Genomic DNA, 25,574 nt, shown 5'->3' on the forward strand with positions numbered 1-25,574 from the left:
AGTCATGTCGTGTTCACACATCACGTTGCTTCATATATTATATATTATATCATACAGGAGTTTTTCTTGCTTTTTAATACACTAAATTAAATTGGGTGCGAAGCAGTGAATGATGTATTTGTTGCTGCTGTTGCAGTCTTAAAGTCAAACTGCACAACACCTGACAGAAGGTATTACATGCCTTTTGCGTTTACATTTTTGGAGTTGATTATGGAGAGTTCTAAATGAATGTGTTTTTAGTGAGGGATTGCAGCGATAAGCGTATTGCACTTCTATAAAATAGTGTGACTCACATGGGAATGAAGGCCCAAATATCCTGTGTTTAAAGTCCTTAGTGTCAGCCTGCCATCCAGCTGTCACATCACTGTACCAATATATCTTGTTACTTTTGGATTGAAAGAAGAATCTGCGTTAACTGTGGAAGAGAACATGATAAGTTTAAATGACTAAAATTGTAAAGGTTTACATGCATGTTTTGTATTTGTTGTATCTTTTATTATGGCAACAGCAAATTGTCCACAAATTCAGTTAGGACAAAGAAATCATCTAATTTTCACATCGATACAAAGCATGTTTGCTCATCCAAGCGTTGGCGTTTGATCCTCAGTGGCAGGTCTTCAGTGTGTTTGAAGCTGCAGGCGTCTCTATTATCAAGGCGTAGCGTAATCTGCCAGCGAAGGTTAAGACCTGAATGGGGCTTAAAGGCTTACAGGAAACCGGAGTCCAGACTCCTCATCCCCCTGTCTCACCTACTCTCTCTGAAAAGACGCTCTCTTACGCGCTGTCACTCAGTCTTGTATTCCAGTCGTCATTTTCCTCCTCATATTTTCCACAAGTTATTCATATTCCAATAGTGTTTTCATGGGTAGAGTTGATACATGATTGTTGTTGCAGTCACACTTTTCAGCCATGCAAGTTGCAATGCCTGTTGGTCTTCTCCATCACTTCGGTTCAGACAGTAATATTTCATCAACTACCACAGATTTCTATGTGCCCAGTTCCTGAATCAGGCAACGTATTCTCTGGCTTGGTTTATCACCTGTCCCTTGTCCAACACTTTGGTTTATCAAAAAAAAAAAAAAAAAACGAGCGTTCTGTCAGCTGAAATATTTCTTGTGCTAATTTGCTAATCTTAGCATGCTTCCTCATTATAGATGGTGAAATGGTGTACACCATAAACATTACACCTGCAAAAATCACCAGCCTAGCTTTTTCACTTTAGGAATGCTGATATAACCGTTGAGCGCAAAACTCTAATGTTCTTAAAGCTAAAAAAAACAACAACAACTAGAGGAAGCCAGAAATGTCATAGCCACTTCTCATAAACACATTACTTTAACCAACTAGCTTTCTCGACATTGATCTTCTGGAAGTGTGTGCTGCTGTCCAGTATGTATACTCGTGCAAACGTGTTGCTGTTGAAGCTCATGGGTGTGTTTGTGGCCTGCTTTAAATCCTCAGTGAATGTGCAGTTTTGTAGTTGTGTAGCTCTACAGAATAGATATAGAGATATAGATGTCGATGTAGAGTTGAGCTTACATTTAGTGTTTGCATGTTGAATTCAATCTTCACTGTGAGACGTGTGTGTGTGTGTGTGTGTGTGTGTGTGTGTGTGTGTGTCTGTGTGTGTACACGTGCACACGCCTGCCCACCTGCATCGAATGAGTGAGCCTGTTGGCGCTGCTATGCTCAGGTGATCTCCTTTATTAGTCGTATGTTGCTGAGTGCGCTCGCTGAAAGGGTGTTGTCATTGATTGGCACGTAGATGAAGAGACTCTCTTCATCACTCTCCCTATCATGCCTCCCTCTCTTTACATCTTGTTTTCTCCTTATGTCCACTTTCCTTTTAAGTTTTTTTCTTCTATCACATACTTATTATTTCCTCACAGTGACTTTCTGTCTTTTCACTTTCACCTCTTGTAAATCCCTATTCGATGTTCTTGGCCCTTTTTTTTTTTTTTTTTTTTTTGAACCATTTATGTTATTTGAAAGTTCTTCCGTTTTCATTTTGTTAACATGCCTCTTTCTCTTTTTTTTTTATCCTTAACTCAGCAGACTTCCCTCTCTGATTTGTCTACCTCCTCCATCTCTGTCATCTGCACTCTATTCATTACCAGTTCACCCAGTCAACAGACCACAACAGCCAGACAGCAGATACATATCACACATATCGAATAGATCTCTTTGTGTTTCTTTTTACCTGTTAGGTGAACAACAGTGTGTGTGTGTGTGTGTGTGTGTGTGTGTGTGTGTGTGTGTGTGTGTGTGTGAACGAGCAAGCAAGACAGGTGAGGATGGGGAACTCGTGAACTTTCCTCAGTGCCCACTCTCTGTCTTAATTCCCTTATCTCGGTCTGTAGTTAGCTGATACCCACTACTGCCGTTGTTGTTATTGCTGCGCAGCGTGCAGACATTTTAGAGTTTTGTCATGGTCGCTGCCCCTACGGATATGTGATCTAGATTCTATCTTAGGTCAAGACACCTTTTAGCATTAGCAGTAAAATGAAACTCAGGGGAGGTCTTCAAACTGGAACTTACCAATCAATGCTTATAATTAATCAACATTAGGTACTTTAAAGGGAAAAAATCTTATTAGTTAATTATAAAATGATTGTTATTCTTTAATAAAAAATAAACCACTTATTGTGGTTCTCTCCTCTGTCGTCTCTGTGGTGTTTGACTGTTAACCCCTGACACTAACCCATATGTATAATGAATTGGTTGTTGAGCTGAGCCAGGGAGGGGTTGACCCTTTGTGATATATTTAGAGCGGCCTGCGATTAATGTTTTATCCATGCTGCGTAGGCAGAACACAGGGCAATCATTAAACATTCATAATTGCCACTGAGATGACCTCCTGGAATATCAGTCCGTCATCAATGAATTAACATCAGACCATCATCATCAATGAGCTGACATCAGACCTTTGTCAATGAATTCATATCAGCCATTTATAACTCGTAAGCCAGTATCACACAACAGATGCCTAAAGGCCACTTTAGGATCATGAAACAGACTGAGCTTTTAGGGTATCTTGACGGTGTCAACATAAATTCCCATAATTTAGTGGTTATATCCGCAGGCTCTAATCTGTGAATTGTAATTGCTGGTTATTGGTTTGGATGGTGGTTTAAGAAGCAAGATGCTCTATATTAACAGCTTCAATGAGTTGGAGTATGAACAATTACTGGAATAATATGAGCAGCTAATAACTGTTGATTTTGAATTGCTTTTAAATCTGGATAACCAATGTAAACCCATGGTGTATAGTCACGAGTTGAACATTTTTGCTTCATTTGGGAACATATTAATTGATTATTTGTGCATATACTGTTGAATCCATCCATTATCTATACCGCTTATCCCGTTCAGTGTTAATGGGCCAATCCCAACTGACATTGGTCAAGAGGTGGGGTACACCCTGGACAAGTTAACAGTCTTTGACAGGGCTTATCCTGTTGAATGCTTATGTGGAAACTTTAGCATGCATCACTCTCAGCCACAGTCCATGCTGCTACTGCTGCTGTGTGTGTTTTGGCTCTGCATGGCTTTGCCTCTCAGACACAGTTTAGCAACAGCTCAGCCAGCTTGCATTATTCATATTGGAGCAAGCCTGCAGATAAGGTTACCCTGAGGCACTACAGCCAGTACATTAAGGTGCCCTTTGCATCTAAAACCAGGAATACAGTCACTATGATACACATGGATATACAATGCAGACACTCATATGTGCGTGCAAATGCACTGAGGATATTTAGAGGACTCAAGTTGAGGCAAACGGGATGGATGAAGCCGCAGTAACCAGGAGCGTTGCAAAAGGTTGCAGGAGGTCACAAAGGCAGGCTGACGTGGATGTGGGAGGATACAACCACAAATGCAACACACACACCCTTACTCTTAGACAAAGAGGACACCCCTGAAGGCCGAGACTCGCACAGACCCGTGCACATCGGCTCTCCTGGTTGCGGGGAACCTGCCAAAGTTGGTGTGGCGGCCAAGATGAGGATTCACCGCCGGACTCAAAGGACGCACTAACAAAAGGAGACACACAAAGGACTATGAGGACTCTGTCACTGGGAAAACAGGGCATTTTACTCACTAGGTGACCCTGCAAAGTTACTGGGAACAAGCACAGGAATGTATGATTATTTTTGCCATGGAGGATGAACATCGGCAACAAACTCAGTAAACCAGGTACAACAAATGGGTAAAACTGAGAGAGACTGTATCCAGTAAGATTCATTTTTTTGTCATTTGTAACATTTTTTATTCAGGAAGCAACTCTTTTTTAAGTCTACCACTCTTTAACGGATTTCTGTCTCTTTTTTCTCACACAGAGACACAAGTGCCTTAGCTGAGTCTTGAAGATGCATTGTAATGAGAGGAAGCACTGATGGCAGAGATTCTGACTTCATTACTAGATCGTATTTGCGAGGACTGTGGTTTCTGTTTGTCTCTGTGTGCATAATAGAACAACTTACTTTGGACAGAGAGTTCCACAGTTTGTGTTTCTGGGGTCTCACTTGGACAGATCAAATGGAGGAAAAAGGAGACAAGACATTAAGAGATTTGGGATTGAGAGGATGTTACCGCTACCTGGACCCTTTTGCTCAAGAGTAGCTACATATCAATGTTGACACTAGTTTCTCCCTATTTTTTTGGTTTCAAATGATTTGATTTAGGAGACATCATGCCACCTAAAAAGGGTGACACAAAATCAGCTGCCAAGAAAGGCAAGTCAGAGGAGCCAAAGAAAGGAGGAAAGGATGATAAGAAGGGAGGCAAAGATGACAAGAAAGGGGGAAAGAAAGCAGAGGAGCCACCAGCTAAAGGAAAAGGGAAGGATGATGGGAAGAAGGGAAAGGGAAAAAAACCTGTCAGTGAGTCAGAGGAGGGGTCAGATGAAGAAGAGGAGGAGATGCAGACAGAGGAAGATGAGGGGGATGCCAGCGAGGAAGAGGTGGTTACCAAGAAGGATAAGGGAAAAGGGAAAGCAGCTCTGAAAGGGGCATCAAAGGCCATGGCAGTGAAGGGTTTTAAGCCTCCTCCTAAAAATGCACATAAGTCTAATGAGGAGGAGTCGGAAAAAATGGGGAAGCCTCAGATGAAGAAAGGGATGGGTGCAATAAACTTAAAAAAGATGAGTGATGTCAACATCAAAGGAGCGTCCAAGGTCATGATGGGTTTTGCTGCAGAGGGACAGAAGAAAAATGCAGGTGCAGCAAAAGCAGGGAAGACAGCAGATTCCAGGTTTCAACTCAAAGGAGCCTCAAAAGCTCTAACAGGTTTAACAGGGAAGTCCTCTCTGTTTAGCATGCCTTCTAAACAGCAGACAGAAAAAACTAAACCAAAGAGAAACCTTAAAAGCACCTCTCGTCTCTTCCTACGACTCTCCAAGAAAAAAAAGCCCCCTGCTGATGGTAAACCCCTTCTGGGCAACAGCAAGCTTTTTGCAGGCTTTGGGGGTAAACAAAGTCCTGATAAAAAACCAGGTCTGTCTGGCTTCAGCATGTTTAATAAAAAAGATGATACTCCAAAAGAAACTAAACCTACTCCAAAGACAATAAATCTATCCAGTTTAGGTGGCAAAGGTAAAATGGCAACAGAGGCTAAGGGACTTGGAGGAAAATTCAAAGGCATGTTTGGTAAAAAGAAAACAGAACCTGCGTTTAAGACTAGGGGCTGGATGTTAGGAAGGATAGCTGCTGCATCTAACTGGTTGACAGGGAAGTTCCTTACCTCTAAGGGCCAAAGTCGAATGGGGGCAAGAGCAGGTGGACGCCAACAAAGGCACCTTTCATTTGCTAACAGAGACACTAGAGGGGGTCAGGCTTATTATTACAACGGAGCTTATGATTATGGTGATGATGAATATGGATATGAAGAAGATTATCAAGACAGATGGAGACCTACAGGCTTACAGAGACAACAGAACACTTATGACCCGTACGACCCTCTTGGCGAGGAAATGGACTACTATGATGATGAGTGGGAAGATGAATATGGTTATTATGATGAAGAGGACAATTTTTACTATGATGATGAATTGAACTATTATGATGACATGGATTACTACAGTTACCCCTATGACTTTTACGATGATTATTATGGAAATTACTATAGCAATGAAGGGGTGGAGTATTACTATGGTGAAGATGGAATGCTGTATGCATTAGAATCAGAGCCATTTGGGTACTACGGTAATACTGTGGATGGATTCAATGAACCCTATGACCCTGAGCTGTATGGTGATTATTTTAACCAAAATATGGGTTATAACTATGGGACATTGGATCCATATGGGGTGATAAGTGGTGGTCTTGATGTTGTTTCAGGCATATATAATGACCCAATGCTTGGATATACTGACCCTTCTGCTAGTTATTACCCCTATCAGCAACATTTGTTCATGGATGCTGTGCCAGACATTGCTGAGACAGGACAGCAATATGGACTGGAACAGATTTCTTACCCTCTCAATGAGCCAATTTCTGCTGAGCAGTTCAGGGTTCCCAGGCCCCAGGTTAGACTATTTGGAAAAGACAGATTAGAAGTTGAAACCCTGCCACCCCCTCCTACTTCTCATTCGTATCTCTCCTCCCCAGTGAATCCTCCACCCTCCCCAGCTCCTATGCAGAACAGTCCCGAAATTGTAGCAGATATACCATTCGAGCAGCGCTTTCACACAGGCCTTCCTGCACAGCTCCATTATCCAAATGTCATGATCCAACAACAACCCCCAATTCATCATAGACAAATCCCCTTTCAAACACCCATGGTCTTTCAACAGGAGAACCTTCCTCTTCCTCAGCCTACTCACCCTCCCCCCTCTGCTTCTCACAACTACTTGTCTCAGTCTTCCCTACCACTACAAATGGCTCAAATGTACCAACCGCATCTCCTCCAAGATCCACAAATGTTCCAGACAGGGCAAATGCCACCAATGGTCCTACCAATACAGCCACAGATGCCTCCACTGATGCAAGCACAGTTGCATTCACCTGTAGTTTCACCAAGGCCAGCGCGGCGAATGAGTCCCCATTATTCTCCACCACTGTCACTGAGGCCAGCATCAGCCAGGGCAGTTGCACCTCATTCACCCCTCCTGTCGCAACATTACTCGGATATCCAGACAAGCATTCACCCAGATACCAACCTCTCACCTCGCTTTCATAGGAGAGGGCTTGCTCATCAGGCCTCAAGGACAAGCCAGAGACAAACTTTGCAACATGAAAGGAAGAGACCACCCAGCCCACATTTTTCACCACCACAGAACAGGAGAGGGGAGTTAATTAGAACTCAACAATCCATGACAAGGGGAAAGGGCAGATTTGGGATGCACAGGGATCCTTCAACTGCCCGACCCCAGTCTCATTTTTCAAGCCCCTTGGCTTCACCTCAAGAATCAATGAGGAGGAGAGCAAGCCCACCTCCTTCCCCAAGACTCTCTTTCAGACAGCAACCTCCCCCGGAGGCAGTTTCTCTGCCTTCAACCAGACCACATTTGCTCAAAGGCAGAAAACCAATTTCGAGGTTAAGAAGCTCACCTTCTCCTGCCCTTCCAATTCCACAAAGACAAAGCCCCACTCTACAAGAGAGATCTCAGTCTCCATCCCAAACCTTTCGCCCCACTTCCCCTCATCGTCCACCCTCACCTTCCCCATCACGTATCTCCAGTCGCCCTCTGCCCACTCGGTCCTCTACTCGCAGGTTGAGAGGTGGACCTGTAGGTCGAAGTCATGTGCCCATGGGGGCAGTGAAACCATCACCAGGGAACCCTTACTTACAGAGACGTAGTAGACATGGGCCTTCTGTCACTCAGCATGTAGCCCCATTTAGATCCTCCATCCATAGTGGCCCAGTCCCTCCCTCCGGTCAGACAGGGGGTGTAGCTGGAAGACCCAATATTGCCAGGACAGGTTCCCGTCCTACAGGTTTAAGGGAGTCTCAGCGAATAGGTTCTTCCCAAGGGGGCTTTCACAGACCTGTAGGTAGGGGGCAGCCACTAGTACGTATGCCCAGAAACCAGCCCTCTGTTCAATCTAGGCAGTCAATGAGGGCACCTCCCCCTGTTCCCCAAGTCTCTCCACAGCCGTCTTTTAAGCAGAATGGCTCTCTTTCTCCCCAGCCATCAATGCGGAGGCTGCAGAGCAGACCTTCATCTCCTCAACCACTGCAGCGTCGATCTCCTCTTCCCCCCCGTTCAGCCTCTCCCATGCATCAATTATCTCACCCACCGTCACCTTTAACCAACAGGGCTATTAGTCCTCAGAGTCTAGGGCCAACATCTTTTCAGCCTTCAGCACCTCATCCCGTCACCCATTATGGCTATACAATGGTAGAGCCAGGTCCTTCCCCAATGCTTACAAATGCTTTACCAAACCCTCAGATTGTAGGGGCTCCCTTTCCTCACTCTCCTCTTCCTTCCTCTATCCCTTACCCCCACAATGTTAATTCTTTCCCTAGACAAGGGTCATCCTCCCCACAATATGAAGTCTCATCACCTTTCCCAGAACATGTGCTCCAGAACCCTTATATTCAGAATACCAGCATCACCACACCTTTACAGAGTAGCCCTTCCCCCATACCTGCTTGGCAGGGGCATATATCACCCGAAGGACAGGTGAACCAGGAAATGAGCTCATATGCCACTCCTGCTCTATCCAATGCTTTAATGCAGAACTCCCGCCTGCGCACTGCCTCCTTCTCATCTCCTCTACAACGCAATGCCAACCTTTATACAACAGTCCTCTCACCTCCTCCTGTCCCCTCCACCCCTTACTTGTCATCCGCTATACTTAATTCCCAGCTACGTAATGCGTCCTTTAACATGCCCCTTCAGCGACACCTTTCCCCCATGTCCCCTCCACCTAACACACCTCAACAAGAAATGGTCAGAGGGGCCTCCCCATTTCTTGCTGGTGGATTGCAGACTTCCCAAATCCAAGGGTCAATGTTTAGGCTTCCAGATGGAACTCTAACGATCTCAAGAGGCACTTTGGAGCCTCAAGCTACCCCTGATGTTGGAGTGAGCATAAATGGTGTTGGGAGGCTATCACCCTCTTTGCTTTCAAATGCCCTTCAAAATCCAAGTCTACGTCAGGCTACTTATCAACTACCCGATGGCTCATTCATCACAAGAACCGAACCAGCTGAGCCCTCCTCTAGTCAATCACCGCATTCATCATCTATGCTATCTTCTGCATTGCTTAATCCTAGTTTGCGACAAGCCACTTATCGTTTGCCTGATGGTACTCTTATAACCAGGACAGAGGCCTCACCTGCACCCTCCCATTCCTCACCTATGCTTTCCTCAGCACTGATGAACCCCAATGTACGTAAAGCCACATATAGGCTGCCAGATGGAACTTTGGTTACAAGAAATGAGCCAACACCTGAGCCTGTTACCACATCCTCACCAATGCTCACCTCTGCTCTTCTCAATGCTAATGTGCGTAAGGCCTCTTACCGGTTGCCAGACGGTTCACTTATTACACATCCAAGAGAGGAGACACAAATAGCTGAGAGTGCAGTTTCATCCCCAGGTCTATCAAGCGCCCTACTGAATGCTAACCTGCGTAAGGCAAAGTTTCAGCTCCCCAAAGGATCATCATTGTTTTCACAAAATCAAACTCAAGCTGCCACTTCTGCCCCTTCTGGTCCTCTACTTTCTGGTGCCATGCTAAACACAGGCCTCCGTGGTGCCTCTTACAAACTCCCAGGCACATCACTTCTAAGGCAACCTGGGGCCCCTGATACCGCTGAGTCACGCTCCCTTGACCTTTCCAATGCTCTACGCAACCAGAACCTACGTTCTGCCACCTATCGTTTGCCAGATGGAACTCTGATGAACCGCCCTCAGCCTCCTACAGCACCCCGCACACTTGACCTATCAAATGCTTTATCAAAAAACCCAAACCTTCGTGAGGCAAAGTACCGTCTCCCCAATAGTGATGTCATGATGAGGCTAGGTGCCCCCAGCACTCCAGCACAACGTTCACTTAATCTCTCTGGTGCCCTCCAGAACCCTAACATCCGGGGGGCCTCTTTTCATCTACCATCCTATGCTGTTGTGTCACCCCAGGTTCAAGGAGCAGGTCCTGAACAGCACTGGGCACAGGGCCCCGGAACTGAAGGCATGGGACTGCAGCAAGATGTGGATGTGTGGGGTGCAGAAAGGGTTCTGCCTCATGGGACAGTGCAGAACCTTAATAAATGGTCCATGTATAGAGATGGGGAGCTGCTGGAACCCCACAGCCTGATTGGACAGGGACAAGGAGGGCAGGAACCAGGGGGATGGAATCTCAGCAGGGAGGGGGAACCACAGGGGCAATGGTATGACAAGGTAAATTATTTCAATACAGGACTTACAAGACGGCGCAATAGCTAATGTTGGCAGTGCTGTAAGTCTTCATGTTTGCGGTGTAAGCTTGCAGTAGCAAGTGTTATGGAAGTACGGAAGTCTGGTTGAATAAGGGTAAGGTAAATAAAGGGATGGCAGCTTTCTATCTAAACTGTTGATTGTTTTTGATAGGATACAATTTTATGAGATAAATGATGAGCACATAAGCGGATAAAGTTAAACGCTTCAAGCATGTATCTGTTGTGAGTTAAGGGGCTCTGGATACAGTCCTATCAATCTTGCACAGCAGATCATTTATATTTTAATATCATTGTCAGTATATATTCATTAATGAACAGGATAGTTGTAGCCTTCCAATCTATGTTAAAGTTTAAAGTCCTCTTTACTGAGTGTTTGTGTGTGATTTTATTTTAGATGTACTCAATCAGAAGCATGCCTACCATAGCTCATCGGGAGCAACGAGAAGAAAACGGAGTGGAAGATATGACACAGCTAGAGTAAGTAGAAAATCCCTGATGACTCAGTTTTTTCTCTTTGTCAGTTTAAATGCATTTTAATTGGTCTGTAATGATTGAAACAAACACAATTCCGTTTTTTTGCCTTTATTTTTAACTTCAGGTCAGAATATTAAACCCCTGTCATTGAATGTTTTTGGCAATTTGCTTCCATCTAGGGAAATGGATGAAGGGGCTGTTCTGCTGAACCTGAACAAGAGATCTGAGAGGGAGCTTATTTATGTAAATATCTGAACAGCGATCCCATACAAACACTGCACACGACCACAATACCACTGAAAATATCTTGAAGCATATTATTGTTCTTGACAAATCAGTTTATTCTGAGGTATTTTGCAGTGGATCAATATTTTTATGTTTGTCTGATGTTCTTCTCATCATCTTTTTTTTTCAATTAATTTAATATTTCAGACATACATAGGTAGCATTTTGGTGTCCGTGAACCCTTATAAGATGTACAACATCTACGGGACGGACATGGTGCTGCTGTACAAGGGTCGTGCACTGGGAGAGAACCCTCCGTAAGTTGTGTTAAACTGTTGGTAACGAGAAAATGAAAACATGTAAAATAAAGACTAGAACCCTCAAATTATTTGTTGAAACACAAAAGGAAAGATCAAGTTGTAAAACTGAGTTTCAACTAGCCTTTAAACCATAACTTATAACCATGTTTTTAACCTTTTTGTTTTTGTTGGCTAGATATCTAATAGTTGATGTAATTCCTCTTACTCTTTCAGGCACTTGTTTGCCATAGCAAACGCTGCTTATTCCAAAATGATGGATGCCAAACACAACCAGGTCATAATAATCAGGTAGGGGGCTAAGTCTTCACAAATCTCTTAAATCCTCTCTGATTTAAGACGTTTAATCTGTCTAATCTATTGATACTGTGTACCTACTTTTTTTAAAACTTGCATTGTACAGCAAGATCATTCCATATCATTTGTAATGTTCCAACGTTTTATAAGAGTTTGACCTTGGTGAACACAGTGTCCATGAAGCTTCTTGGACAGTCAGGTTTCCAATTCCAGTACCATTAGTGTTTGTAAATTCATGAGTGTCTGTCTGTCTGTGGTTTTCTTGAGACAGGGCCATCCTTCACTCCTCTTGCTTCATCTATTTGTCACAAGCACCTCACTCGGTCAAAACTGATCTCCTGAAGAACACACAGAGAAAAGCAGATTTAAATCTCATATCCACAGCAGGATTTAAAAGAAAAGCTTCTCTTGACATACATTGTAACAAACTGTCACTATCAACACTTAATTCAGTAAATCTGGTTCTTGTGCACAATTTTATTTCGCACTTCAGATTGAATTTGTATTTGTGTCGAAAGAAAGAAACATTAAACTCTCTCGTAAAATTTTAAACAGAACATAGAGCATGCGTCATTATGAGGGTATGTATGCATAAAACAAATCAAATACATAAAAAAGCTCCCACACATGCACGCACTCCCACACACTTGGACCACTCAGGCCATATTTGGAAGGAGACACCTGAAAGGAAAGCCCAGCCAGGTCTGGGCCAGAAGCAGATTCTGTTTCAGAGGTGTGTGTTGGTGTGTGTGTGTGTGTGTGTGTGTGTGTGTGTGTGTGTGTGTGTGTGTGTGTGTGAGTGTGTTTAAGTGCACATGGTGCGTGAGTCATTGAGTGCATGTAAACGGAGGTTATTCAGTTCTGGTGTATTGTGACCAGTAATGGTTAGGTTTTAGGCTGGAATTTGGTCAAAGTGCTGCTGCCCCTTATTAACACAACAGACACACGCACACACACACACACACACACACACACACACACACACACACACACACACACATACACACACACTGCCTTTGCCCCTCTTTGGACATGCTTGGATAGTGGGGGTATTCAGCACTGAATATTGGCAGTGCTGAAGCACAGTGTGTGTGGTACGAGAACTGAACCCTTACTACTCTTAAATCACTTAGTCAATTAAGTGAAAACACTCCACAAGCTCCAGGAGGAAGGTGAGAAGGATCAAATAATGGAGGTGCTCCCTTTCCTCCCTGTGATAATCTAAGTAATTAAAAAAAAACCTGTGTGTACTGTGTAAGGTGCTCAAAGGGCGATAAAGTTCAGTCCTTGGGTTTTAGTGACCTTCCACTTTGCTTGCAAGAAAGAGGATTTTCTGTTTAAGCTTTGAGTACATCCTGCCTTATACTACAAAATATAATAAACAAGTTATATAAGGTTCTGTCATTGATTGTGTTTCTCTGTGTTTCAGTGGGGAGAGCGGATCAGGAAAAACAGAGGCCACCAAACTAGTCCTTCGCTACTTAGCAGCAATCCACCACACAAGCAATATTTCACAGCAGGTACGCATAACCATCTACACACTCAGACACTTGTGTTCCTTTCCTAAAAGTTTACTAATGCTCTTGTGCGTCTTTTTTTCCATTTCTTTGCGTGTCTGCTGGCTTTCTCTGGTGCAGATTGAGGTAGTGGGGTTTCCTGCATGACTTGTGGCCATGAAAATGAGCAGGGTGCTGTGTTTTGCTGTGTTGTGTGACAGTATTTGATTAGATATGTGGCATTGTCTTTTGGACTTCACCTCATAGCTCAGGATTTAATTGAACTCATTTATAATCTGAAGTGTGCATTGAATATTTTGTGCTTGGTGTTTTGAAAACTAAGAAGCATGTTTTTTTTTAAATATCCATTGCTGTCAACATGTTAAAGGATGTTTTCAATAATTAAGGTACGACCGATATGGGATTTTTGGGGCCAGATACAGATATCGATATTCGGGAGACAAAAAAAAAACGATACCAATATATCGGCCAGCTCTTTCTTGGATGTATGTTCGATCTGTGGAGATAGATGAATAGAGAAAGATATAGATTTATTTATTGCGTTGATCCCTCAAATGCAGTTCCCCAACACTTGTGGAAAAGATAGAAATGACAAGATGGTCACTCAACTGGAAAATAACTGTGAATGTATGTTCATCACAGCTTGACACTGAGAGTGCTTGTTGTAATCCTTACAGCACACTCTGCTGGTGAAAGAGAACCGCTAGTGTGATCCACTCGAACTCGAATGAAATGCTATTTGACGGGTGAATCTAGTAATATTGACGTATATCTGTGATAAAATTAGCCTATACCGATAATCACTGGATAAGCTAATATAGCCGATATTATCAGCCGGCCGATTAATCGGTCGGGTTCTAGCAATAATAACAATTACTGTGTGCTTGGATGCTCAATAGATACTTGAGGCAGCTCCCCTGCTGGAATCTTTTGGAAATGCCAAAACAGTTCGGAATGACAATTCCAGTCGCTTTGGGAAATACATAGAGGTCTATCTGGAGGAGTAAGTATGAATAATAAATGCACAAAACTTCCATAAACTGTGACCTCATCGCCCCATTAACACTCCCCAGAAGGGATTTTTAGTAATTTTGTATCAATTCAAGGCTTTTTTTATTTATATTTCACCTCTTCTGTTTGCTGTGTTCATACTTTATTGTTTAGTCATTTCTCATTATGTAATAAAATGTGCTTTATACATATAATTATAGTCTTTGTGTATAATTCCACTCACAGCTGCTTCTGTCTTTGTCCAGTGGTGTGATCAGTGGTGCCATAACCTCTCAGTATCTGCTGGAAAAGTCACGGATTGTCTTCCAGGTGACGCTCATGCAAACACACACACACGAGATAACTCTTTCATCGTATCCTCCTCTGTATCTGAAAGTGATTTCATTTTTGGCTGCCCATTCAGGCCAAAGACGAGAGGAACTATCACATCTTCTACGAGATGTTGGCGGGTCTTCCCGCACAGCAGAGGCAGGCTTTCTACCTGCAGGAAGCTGAGACCTACTATTACCTCAACCAGGTAGGAGACAAAGAGCAGCACAATCATCATTCTCATGTCTACATGTGGATCACTCTGAGGTATCATGCTTTGTCTTTTTCCCTCCACTCAGGGAGGAGATTGTGGGATAACAGGGAAAAACGATGCAGAGGATTTCCTGCGTCTGCGTGCTGCCATGGAGATCCTTCACTTCACCCCTGAAGACCAGTCAGCCATCTTTAGAGTTCTTTCTTCCATACTACACCTGGGCAATGTCTACTTTCAGAGATATGAGGTAGTGACTTTAAGCTTATATAAAAAAAAAATGTGTTTATCATGCTACTTATTTGGAGACAGTCCTGTATTCTTTGGATGTCACAGTAACGTATTTATCGACATTTTTTGCCTGATTACATTTTTTTTTAAATCAATGAATTTTTAGCATAATGACACACAACATTAAGAGAGCAAACAGAACAGGGCACTGTGATATGAGACGCTGTGCAGATTTGGAAGCTCATTCAGATGTTTCGCTCCTCATGTCTCTGTGTTGCACCACAGGCTGATGGCCAGGAGGTGGCGTCAGTGGTGAGCGCTCAGGAGATCAGGGTGGTGGCAGAGCTGCTGCAGATCTCCCCAGAAGGACTGCAGAAAGCCATCACCTACAAAGTCACAGTCAGTATCAAAGTGGGTCAGAGTTAGGGGCTCCCCTCTATAACTGTGCATTTAAACTGTTCTGTGTTCTCTACAGGAGACGATGAGGGACAAAATCTACACACCACTGACTGTGGAAAGTGCAGTTGATGCCAGGTGAGGGAAGGCGTACCCAACATGCAAGTTTGAAATGGAATACCATTAAAGTACTGATTATGTTGCAACTGTGGACCAAGTAATCAGATACTTCACTGAAGTTTGTGTATTATTGGACGACTAAATTATAAGTATTACTTATTAATCCAACCTCATGCTTCACACAAAAATATTGATCATAAAGCTTTTAACTCCTTAGATTATTTTTTTTGCAGAACAGCCCTTATTGTTTCTGCTGTTGTTACATTTATGTTCCAACTTCTTTATTGTGCATGGAGCATTTTTTTTTTTTTTACTGCTGTAGATGTTCAAGTGTGTGCTCATTTTTTTCTTCCATTGTTTCTTCACTTTTCCTAATGTGCCTAAGAGATGCTGTTGCCAAGATCCTTTATTCGCTGCTCTTCCACTGGTTAACAGAGAGGATCAACGCTCAGGTGTACCCCCGCCAACACACCGTCTCCATCTCCATCCTGGACATTTATGGATTTGAGGTAAACATGTTTTTTTTCTCTGTGTGTTAATCCACCTCCACAGATGATGACAACAACAGAGCATCTTTTCACCAGCTTGTCAAAGGTTAATTACACTTTAGACATGTAGATGAGACTTAAAAAATCACCAACTGTGTGTATATATACATTATTTTTATACATGTGTGTGTGTGTGTGTATGTTAGGATCTGGCCTTCAACAGCTTTGAGCAGCTTTGCATTAATTATGCCAACGAGTATCTTCAGTTCTTCTTCAACAAGATCGTTTTCAGGGAGGAACAGGTATGTTACACCTCATGAGGCTAGGTGTCAGAGTCACATATTGCTCCTTTAACTAATCGACAGTTCATTGACGGAAAGACATGTGAACTTTGTATATTTATAAGAAATTGTATTGCGTGTGATCCCCATTCAGGAGGAGTACAGCAGGGAACAGATCCCCTGGCAGGACATCCCATTCAGTGACAACCAGCCCTGCATTGACCTCATTGCTGCAAAGCCTCATGGGATACTGAGGATTCTGGATGATCAGAGCTGTTTCCCACAGGTGAGGCAGGAGTAAGATAAGCCCAAACCCACAGAGCAAATATTTGTACGTGACAACTTGAGTTTTCTGCTTTGTTGCCAGGCGACAGACCACACTTTCCTCCAAAAGTGTCACTATCACCATGGCAACAACCCCCTGTATCAGAAGCCAAAGATGCCCATTCCAGAGTTCGCCATCAAGCACTTTGCTGGCCGAGTAACCTACCAGGTACACAATGAAGAAACACACATTTTACTATTAGTCTGTTAGTTTGTAAGATAATGTATTTGATATTCTTCCATCATCTAGAATTTGCACAACAGTATTTTAAGTGGAAAGCTACATTTATTGTCAATGCATACAAAATGTTTCTGGTACTTTTCTCAAATCAAAAACACCAGTTTCAACTTCATTGTAGCACCACAGGAAACGGCATGTGATCCCTGAACTGAGCCAATGAATTGAGAAAATGCAGATTTGCAATGTCTCTAATGCAGGTTTACAAGTTCCTGGACAAGAACTATGACCAAGTGCGCCAGGATGTCCTGGACCTGTTTGTGCAGAGCAAGAACAAGGTGAGGGGTAGAGATACACAGATTACATATTCTTTGTCCAACTCTTGATTTATTCCTTTTCAAACTCGGACCTGTCAATTCTGGTTTTTGCTGATTTTCTTTCTTTAAAGAACAATAATTGACTGCACAAACAAACATTTTTGTAACTTTTCTTCTTTAATGGAAACTCAATTTCATGTTCATAACAAAACACTGACTGTTAATTGAACTTACTGTTTATTAAAATACATCCTCAAAGCTGCAGCTGCAAAATAATATGCTTCACAGGCGGTCAAACATGGTGCGGTTTTACTATAATGTGTCCCACCATAACCAAGGAATATAACAGCGGAAGGAATAACATACTGCGCTCCCCCAGCCTTGGGGAGCATGAGAGTGTGTGCACATATAAGTTTGATCAGCGCAGATGCAAATCAAAAGCTGGTAGAGGTACTTTCCCGCATGTGCAAGGAAACCGTCCACAAAGCCAACATGTTAGATTAGGTGTGTGGCTGTGAATGGTTGGTGTGTGTGACCAGCACAGAATCTGATACATTTTAATAGAACCGGCACCAAATACTGTTCACCTGTCGATCAGCGCACCTCTCGTGAGAAAAGAGGAATATCTTCACACAATTACACAATCAGAAAATATATGTGATTATTAAAAATAATCATAATAATAAAATTAGTAAGTGATGTGAATGTACGTGTGTGTTTGAATGTCTCTAGATGGTGTCAAATCTATTCCTGGTCCAAGCAGAGGTCATAGGTCAGCAGAGAGGTGGTCACATGAGAAAGAGCAGCACGGTCACAAGAAAATACCAAGCGCCCACCGTCAGCAACAAGTTCCAACAGTCTCTGCTGGAGCTGGTGGAGAAGATGGAGAGGTAAAACTGAGGGAAGTGTAGTATTATGCATTTATTACTGATAAAACATTTCCTGTGTTAGAGATTAAAAACAGCTTGTTATTGACATCACTGCTTCGATCTTTCCATTTCAGGTGCAACCCCTTTTTTGTGCGCTGTATTAAGCCAAATAACATGAAGGTGAATTATTAAACGTTCTGCATTTTGGCAATTAAGTCTGGTTTTACAGTTGGTTATGACACGTACATGTCCATCTGCATTCAGCTACCAGGAGTGTTTGAGGGCGAGCTGGTCAGCAACCAGCTGAGACACTCAGGGATCCTAGAGACCATCAGGATCCGTAGGGAGGGATACCCTGTCAGAATGCCATTCTACGTTTTCCTGTTCAGGTAACACCAACAGTGTTTACTGTAGGGTTCATTTACCAGCAGCCAGCATACATACAGCAGCTCTGGGATTATCCTTGGAGAATAAATGTTCATCCTAGTGTTTTAGTCAAGACCACACTAATTGAGACCAAGACATACCCGAGGCCAGAGTGCTCTGAGACTGAGACCATAAATATCACTGAAAAATCATCATCCTGTGTGCATCGGGCATTTCACATACCATAACACCAGGAAGGTTGCTCTGTATATTAAAGTGAATTGTTCTTTTACAAAGGGGCATTTTTCTTTGAATGAAAGTAATGAGGTGGGAAAAATAGCCTGTCAGTGGTGGTCTTGATTTAAAATCCAGACGAGACGGAGATCTTAAAAAATAAGTCTCGAGACCAATCTTGAGACCAAAACCGATTTTGGGTATTATTCAAAAGGTGAATATGCAAAACTATCAGAGTCCGTTGTGAGCTTGTAAACATGCATGTGAATTTGTGTCATCCCAGGTATAAATCCCTGGTGGGGTTACGAGAGCCTCCAGCGGCGAATGGAGAGAACTGTGTGATAATGCTCAGTAAGCTGTGTCCTCTGAGACCAGGAGCCTTCCATGTTGGAGTCACAAAGGTGCGCTCCTCCTCCTCTTCTTTTTTTTTTTAAATGTATTTTTTGATGCGTACCCTTTTACAAATGTGTTGTACAGTTTTAAAGGAGTTCCCTTTTTTAAAATGACGTATTCATGTGTGAACGGCAGCTGTTTCTAAAGGAGGACATCTACCAGTTGTTGGAGTGCAAACGTGAGCGCACCCGTCAGCTCGCTGCCCTCACCCTGCAGCGGTACATTCGCATGTTCTTCGTCCGAAGACGCTTTACGGCCTTCCGCAACAGGATCATCCGTCTGCAGGCGCAGTGCCGAGGCTTCCTCGCAAGGTCTCTGCTGCTGCTGCTGGTTTCATAACTGTCACTAAAGAGATTGGTTTTGAATAAATTGAGCTTCTTAAAGTTAAAAAAAAGTCTGCACACTTTGATAGTTTTCCCATCATATGGCAGTAAAAACAGATAAATACTGACAGACAGACTGATCTCGAAGTTGAGTTTAAAAAGAATAGAATGCAAAATTATAAACTCCCTTAAAAAACATACCTTCAGTTTGGTCACAATGGAAGTCAACCTAATCCAGATATGGCTCAGGTTGCATTTCCATTCAACTATACTGTGCATGTTAAGGTTGTTATTTTAAAGCAACTAAGAACTATACATAGAGTTTGAGGGAAACTTTTTCATTGTAACGTTTGATGCCTGTTACCTATTAAACAGTTCATTGGAAAACATTTAGGAATCTACTGCACCATATGTCGCTTATAAAAAAAAAACCTACAATGTTACAAAAGAATGTTGCATCAAGACATTTGGTACAGAGCATTTTTTGTTTGTTTTTGTTTTATTTCATGTTTTTCTGATTTCTCCTTTTACCCTCCAGGAGGCGCTATGTAAAAATGAGGGAGAGTCTGGTTCGATTCCGCTCTCTGGTCCACATGTATGTCAACCGCAGGCGATACATCAAGGTAGGGCCTACCTGATGTCTGCTGCCCATAAATGAGAAGGACAAAAACATCCTTCCTTACATCTAGATATTGGAACCTTTCTTGCTCACATACAGTACATGACTGTAAAGAAATGACACACTTGTTGTCCAGTTTAGTTCTTTGTCATCTTTCAGCTGTGAGCTGAAGTTAAATCTGTTCAGTGTTTGATTTCTTTGGTCTGTCTGCAGATGAAGTTTGAGGCCCAGAGGAAAGCTGAAGAGGAGAGGAAGAGGAGAGAAATGGTAAGATTGTGGTTTGGGCGGGCTTTCTACAACAACAACAAAAAACGTACCAATCAACTTGTTGTCACTTAGCAGCTTGAAGCCTTTGGGCTCGATCTTAAAAGACAAAAGAAAGCGAGACAATTGGACAGGGCCTGTGTTTCTGAATTGTAATCTGTGATCTCGACTCTGCACTTCATCTGCGAACCAATTTGCACATTTGAATTGTTGTTGCTCTTTGTTGTTGCTCAAACTCTGTCCACGCACTCCCAGGGCTCCCAGTACTGAGAGTGGATTTTCTATGAACCTCCTACAGCCCACCTCTACTGGACAAACCCTAACTTTCCATCCTCTCCGTTTAGCTTCTGCATCCAAATCTGCATACCTAAGCTTTGTCCTTTGAAAGTCCTCCCAGGGCACTGTCAATCTGATAATGACAAGAAAGAAATAACTGTTTCAGGAGCTGACCAGGCGGGAGGTTGTGAACGTCACACACTTGGTGATTCCCGCTGAGCTGGGAGCATTACTGCAGACAGCAGGAGGTCTGTAAATAACAATCTTAAGTCTACACATATTATCGATGAACCAAACAGTGGAACTTTGTCTCAGTGTCTCACCTTATCAGCAATGACCGTGTCAGCTCCAGGACAGGGAGTGAAATCATCAGCACATTAATAAACCATTAACACAAACAAACTTTTAAGGAGAATATGTTTGCTGCCTGACTTCTCCCTCGTCTCCTTCTTTAGTCAGGAGGGAGTTACACTCAGACTGTTTGGCTCTGCTCCAAGCTCCTCACATCCAAGAGGAGGCTCAGCTCACTCTGCCTCTGGACATCAACAACTACCTTTTCTACCGCTACGTTCAGATCCACTTCAGGGTGAGATGGGCATCACTTTTGTTTACAGTTTCGCTGTCAGCTCAGATCATCTGAATCGTCTATTGGAGTAAATATTCTTTAAAACTGCAGTTTAAACCTGATGATGCCCCTAATCACAGATTTATGATTTTTTAACTACACAATAAGGATTTAATATATGTTATTTTGGAAACATATCCTAACTATTTATTCTTTAACATGTAAAATGTATCTGTCACCTTCCGTTTTATTGAAGTATACCAATTTGTCTGATATGTTCAGTTCAATTAAGTATTAGTGAAAAAGTGACATGTACCAGAGTGAGGACATAAATAAAAACATTAGCAGTCAAGACAAGGAATTAATCTATTATTGCTCAATTAATACACTGACTACAGTATTTCATAAATTAACCAGTCAGGGTTCAAGGCTGTTATATCGGGTGAAAGTAAAAAAAAAAGCTGCAGAAGAAGTAGTGGTGAGGATGTCAGGCCAAAAGTGATGACAACAAGCCCTTGTCATTTTATCTTTTTAAAAATGTACTGAAAACACAACATGTGCTTCCCAAGTTCCTTCATCGCTGTAATTCTTTTGTTTGTTTGTTTGTTTGTTTGTGTAGGAGCCAAAGTTGGGAATGTTGATGGCACCTTTAGAAACGCCTCTGACCCGTGTAGAAGAGGACCTGAGGGGGGAAGCTCTGGAGCTCTTCAACATGGCAGGAAGACTTTAAAATAAAAGAAACTACATTTAGTCATTGATCTGGAATTCTAACGCCGCTCACATTAATTATCCAGTCTCTGTATTTGAGTCACAGTGTTTCTTATTCTGATCATGGGGCATCTCCTTTCATATTGTCTTTTTTTCTCCTGATGTATTAGAAATATTTTTTTTCAAGACAAGATGAGTGTTAAGCATTCAAATTATTTCCAGAAAAAACAAATCCAGCTTAACTTCGAGGATGTTTCAACAATATGAAACATGTTTAGAGTCTCTCAGATGTTGTCTGAGGTTTTATTTTTGCCTTTATTTTATTACAGGTTTTGCGCTTCATGGGGGACCCTCACCTGAACGGGGCACAGGAGAACATGTTTGGGAATTACATCATCCAAAGGGGCCTGTCGTCGCCAGGGTTACGGGACGAGATCCTGGCTCAGGTGGTCAACCAGGTGTGGAGGAACATGAACTCTGAAAATGCTGAGAGAGGCTGGCTGCTGTTGCTGGCGTGCGTCTGCAGCTTCTCCCCGTCTCCCAAGATGGACAAATATCTGCTGAAGTAAGACATTGTGTTCGATACATATTAGAATCCTACTGATGGGAAAACAAACCTTTTACATGAAAAACAATTTAAAAAATGATATAGAGCTTGGGTTTAATATGACATCTGGTTTCAGCCAACATAAATAAACTAATCACTTTTAATTTGTGGAAAACCTGTCTTAAAATGGCTTTTAAAAATGGCAGGTGGCCTAAATGAAGCCTTGCAATTAAAAAAAAATTGCATCTTATTTATGGCTTCATTACTTCAAAAATACATTTGTGTAAAAATTCCAATTCCATAACCACAGTCGTCTTTTGCTGTCTAGGTTTGTGTCGGACCACGCCCCTGCTGGTTGCCAGGCACTGCTGCAACATAGACTCATCCAAGCCAATCAGAAGATACAGCTCAGCTCAAGCGCCGCCCCAGAGTCTGCTCGGACCTACCCTCTGTCATTGCTGGAGTGGACGGCCAATAGAAAGAAGGCTAACATGGTGTTGCAGGTGCACTGTTTTGATGGTGAGATTTAATTACCAACGGTGTTAGACCAAGCCAAAATCTGCAGTTCTTCGAGTGACCACTTGGGGTTGGCCGAAAACCAAGCAATCCTCAATAGAGCCACTATTAAAATGTCCATTTTTACAGCAGAAAAAAAACATGTTGGATGGTACAAAACTGCTTTGATCCCCTATAGTTCATTTATTTATTGGTAAAGACTCAATGGGGTTGTTGTTTTTTTACAATTTAACCATTTTGATTGCTCAAAATTTCAGCAATTTTTGATTTCAACCATATTGAAAGCTAAGAATTATGCATAGTTAGGCTGAATTAGGGCCATGGATGATTTGTCTAGTAGAAGAGCTTGTTGTAGTTAGCCAGGAGGCTGGCATTCATTTTAGCATAATCCTGTTACAGACCTTTAACTATCAGCTTTGTGTGCGTGTTTTTTTTAACATCAGAATATGCCAGCTAGCTGACTAACTAGATAGGCATGTTGTTCGCCTTAACTCTACCTCTGTGCCTGAGTCAGCATTTCCAACATGGCATCTGCAATCGTTGGGCTTTATAACGCCTGTTAAGAAACCAATGGGTGATGTCACTGGCTCTACATCCAGGCCTTGATTACTGATTATTTATTGACAATAAGGATCAGGGTATCATTATTATTATCTGTAAAATGAGTAATGTGATTCATAAACCCTGATTAGAAGAGACAGCTGATGATATAAAGTATTGATTTGTTTTTTTCATCCACCCATCTCTGTCTATGTAGGCGGATCATTTCTGTGTCCTGTTCACTCCTGGACCAGTGGAGAGGATTTAGCAGGCAACATACTGCGCCACAGGTGCTCTTATCTAAGATTTAAGTGCAAGATGCAAAAGTTTAGCTCATTGTGTTTAGCATTTGTAACTCATATTAAATGAAACATATACTCCTTACAGTGTACAGTGATGCTTTGAGTGCAGCACTGACAGGTACAGGTGGGTTCTTGTTTCTAGGGGAGTGTCGGACTGGTGGAGGGGTAGTTCAGTTCTGATGAAGGAGCACGGCCAGTGGGTGGAGTTAGCTGGTCACGACTATGTGATGGACCTGATCGCAGACTTGGAGCTTCCTCCTGACTTCCCAAAGCAGAAGAGCTACTTCATCATCAGCTCCGACGACCCTGCTAGAGTCCGAGCCAACGCCAGCCTGTTAGTAAAGCCAACATTTGAAATGATGATAATGCACAAAATTAATGAAGTTTAGGTCCGATTAAATGTCTGTTTTTCTCTCTCCTCCCTCTCAGTGCTCTGTTTGGCAGTGGCTTTGACTCTGATGAGGAGCTTCCTCTCAGCAGCAGACCAGCCTACAGTCTGCCCGATTCAGACGGTTACTTCAGTCACGGTACAAATGCACAAATATGTCCTTAACTTTACTACATACACATCTTAACAAGAAAATATAAGTAACACGTTTGTTGGCCCATTTTAAACCATGCATAGTGTTAATTGTAAGGTGCAAGTCTGGTTTTGGTGCACCCTTTGCTAGATTTATTCTGCTTCAGAAAGGAAAAAAAAACTTGTTTATCCATCCATCCATTTTCCACCACATCTGCTTGTTTAAGTCACATAGTTCTGTATTGTGATTTTAAAAAAATACATAAAGTTAAACAGCCATGTTTAAATCTGTTCTGCCTCTCGTTTGTCCAGTCGAGTCAGATGCATTCAGTGACAGTCAGACTCAGCGAGGGATGGACCGCTACCTGGACAGTCTGTTTGACCCTGTGTTGTCAGACAGCAGCATAGTGAGTACTCACACTGATCTACAAGAAACACCAGCTCTATCATTTATACTGTATAATTTCACTTCTTCTTCCTCCTCTGTACATTAGTCAAATTCACAAGCTCTGGTAGCAAAGGTACTTGATATAGGAAACCTTTCTCCTGATAAAAGAAAACAGAGTATTTTTTTGTAAAAAAAAACCAAAACAAAACAAGAAAAACAAAAAAGACATTACATACAAAGCCGTACAAAGCGTACAACTTTGTCCACAGGGGGCGCCAAAATCAGCAATACATGAAAGCTTCTCAAAGGGCGTCTTAGCTAAAAGAGAAATTCAAAGCCCTCGTTGGATAAGCTGAAAAATCATTAAGTGAAAAACAAAGGTCTTTAACTTACTGTTGACATGAGATATTGTTTCAGGGCAGCGGTGTAACTAATACCCAAGCAGATAGGAGACATTGTTTTGCTCTGGAAATAGTTGAAGTACCTTCTTTTTTTTTTTTTAAATCAATTTCGTTTTACTTTAGAAGTTGCTCAATAGATAGAAAAATGCATCTAAAACTCACCTCATCATGCTTCATACTACTGATCTGCAGTGTGACGGTAAAGGGAAGGGAGTGTTGATGGACGGGTGGAACATGTGATCCTCTGCTTGTGTTAAGAGTATGAATGGAGTCGACAGGAGGCATGATTAGGTTACTGAGCGGCCTACCGTATTTGACAGTAGCAGCAGGCAGCTCACTTGCTTAGATGCACTGGATCATCCTGTTAACAACTTCACATTATGTGTATTCACGGCAAAAGTCAAAAATTCATCGGGAGAAAGAGCCAGTAGCAGTATCAACAAACCATCTAATTTGGATTTTATCTTGATGTTAAAGTTCATGTATGTCAAACTTTTGTTTGTTGCAAACTATTTTCAGTGTTCATTACAGTGTATATGAAGTGTGCGCTGTAGCTTACTCTCCAGTCTTTATGGTACTCCCTGCAGAGTATTCAGTTCCTACACCTCCTCTGACTCACTCACAGAGGGTCTGAATCAGCCATTACATCCAAACTTCTTATCCG

The 25,574-nt window shown here is 42.3% G+C and overlaps 1 protein-coding gene across 1 annotated transcript in view; it reads left to right on the plus strand.

The window, feature by feature from the left end:
- The first annotated feature begins 10,777 nt into the window (after positions 1-10,777).
- The window catches only part of myo15aa (myosin XVAa), a 30,274-nt gene continuing 15,477 nt past the window's right edge, over positions 10,778-25,574 (plus strand). The window contains exons 1-33 of the mRNA XM_065965157.1: positions 10,778-10,860; positions 11,037-11,100; positions 11,290-11,399; positions 11,616-11,690; positions 13,126-13,216; positions 13,334-13,339; positions 14,113-14,216; positions 14,470-14,533; positions 14,628-14,741; positions 14,833-14,994; positions 15,261-15,374; positions 15,451-15,509; positions 15,877-16,000; positions 16,186-16,281; positions 16,415-16,546; positions 16,628-16,753; positions 17,023-17,100; positions 17,812-17,969; positions 18,083-18,128; positions 18,213-18,337; positions 18,832-18,949; positions 19,077-19,252; positions 19,803-19,887; positions 20,097-20,150; positions 20,590-20,671; positions 20,879-21,009; positions 21,608-21,703; positions 22,026-22,261; positions 22,572-22,762; positions 23,517-23,589; positions 23,744-23,935; positions 24,031-24,128; positions 24,434-24,528. Of these exons, the coding sequence (XP_065821229.1) occupies positions 10,778-10,860; positions 11,037-11,100; positions 11,290-11,399; positions 11,616-11,690; positions 13,126-13,216; positions 13,334-13,339; positions 14,113-14,216; positions 14,470-14,533; positions 14,628-14,741; positions 14,833-14,994; positions 15,261-15,374; positions 15,451-15,509; positions 15,877-16,000; positions 16,186-16,281; positions 16,415-16,546; positions 16,628-16,753; positions 17,023-17,100; positions 17,812-17,969; positions 18,083-18,128; positions 18,213-18,337; positions 18,832-18,949; positions 19,077-19,252; positions 19,803-19,887; positions 20,097-20,150; positions 20,590-20,671; positions 20,879-21,009; positions 21,608-21,703; positions 22,026-22,261; positions 22,572-22,762; positions 23,517-23,589; positions 23,744-23,935; positions 24,031-24,128; positions 24,434-24,528 (3,558 nt within the window). The remainder of the gene's footprint in view (positions 10,861-11,036; positions 11,101-11,289; positions 11,400-11,615; positions 11,691-13,125; positions 13,217-13,333; positions 13,340-14,112; positions 14,217-14,469; positions 14,534-14,627; positions 14,742-14,832; positions 14,995-15,260; positions 15,375-15,450; positions 15,510-15,876; positions 16,001-16,185; positions 16,282-16,414; positions 16,547-16,627; positions 16,754-17,022; positions 17,101-17,811; positions 17,970-18,082; positions 18,129-18,212; positions 18,338-18,831; positions 18,950-19,076; positions 19,253-19,802; positions 19,888-20,096; positions 20,151-20,589; positions 20,672-20,878; positions 21,010-21,607; positions 21,704-22,025; positions 22,262-22,571; positions 22,763-23,516; positions 23,590-23,743; positions 23,936-24,030; positions 24,129-24,433; positions 24,529-25,574) is intronic.

The sequence above is a fragment of the Labrus bergylta genome, chromosome 16 (genome assembly GCF_963930695.1).
Source record: "Labrus bergylta chromosome 16, fLabBer1.1, whole genome shotgun sequence".
Lineage (NCBI taxonomy): Eukaryota > Metazoa > Chordata > Actinopteri > Labriformes > Labridae > Labrus > Labrus bergylta.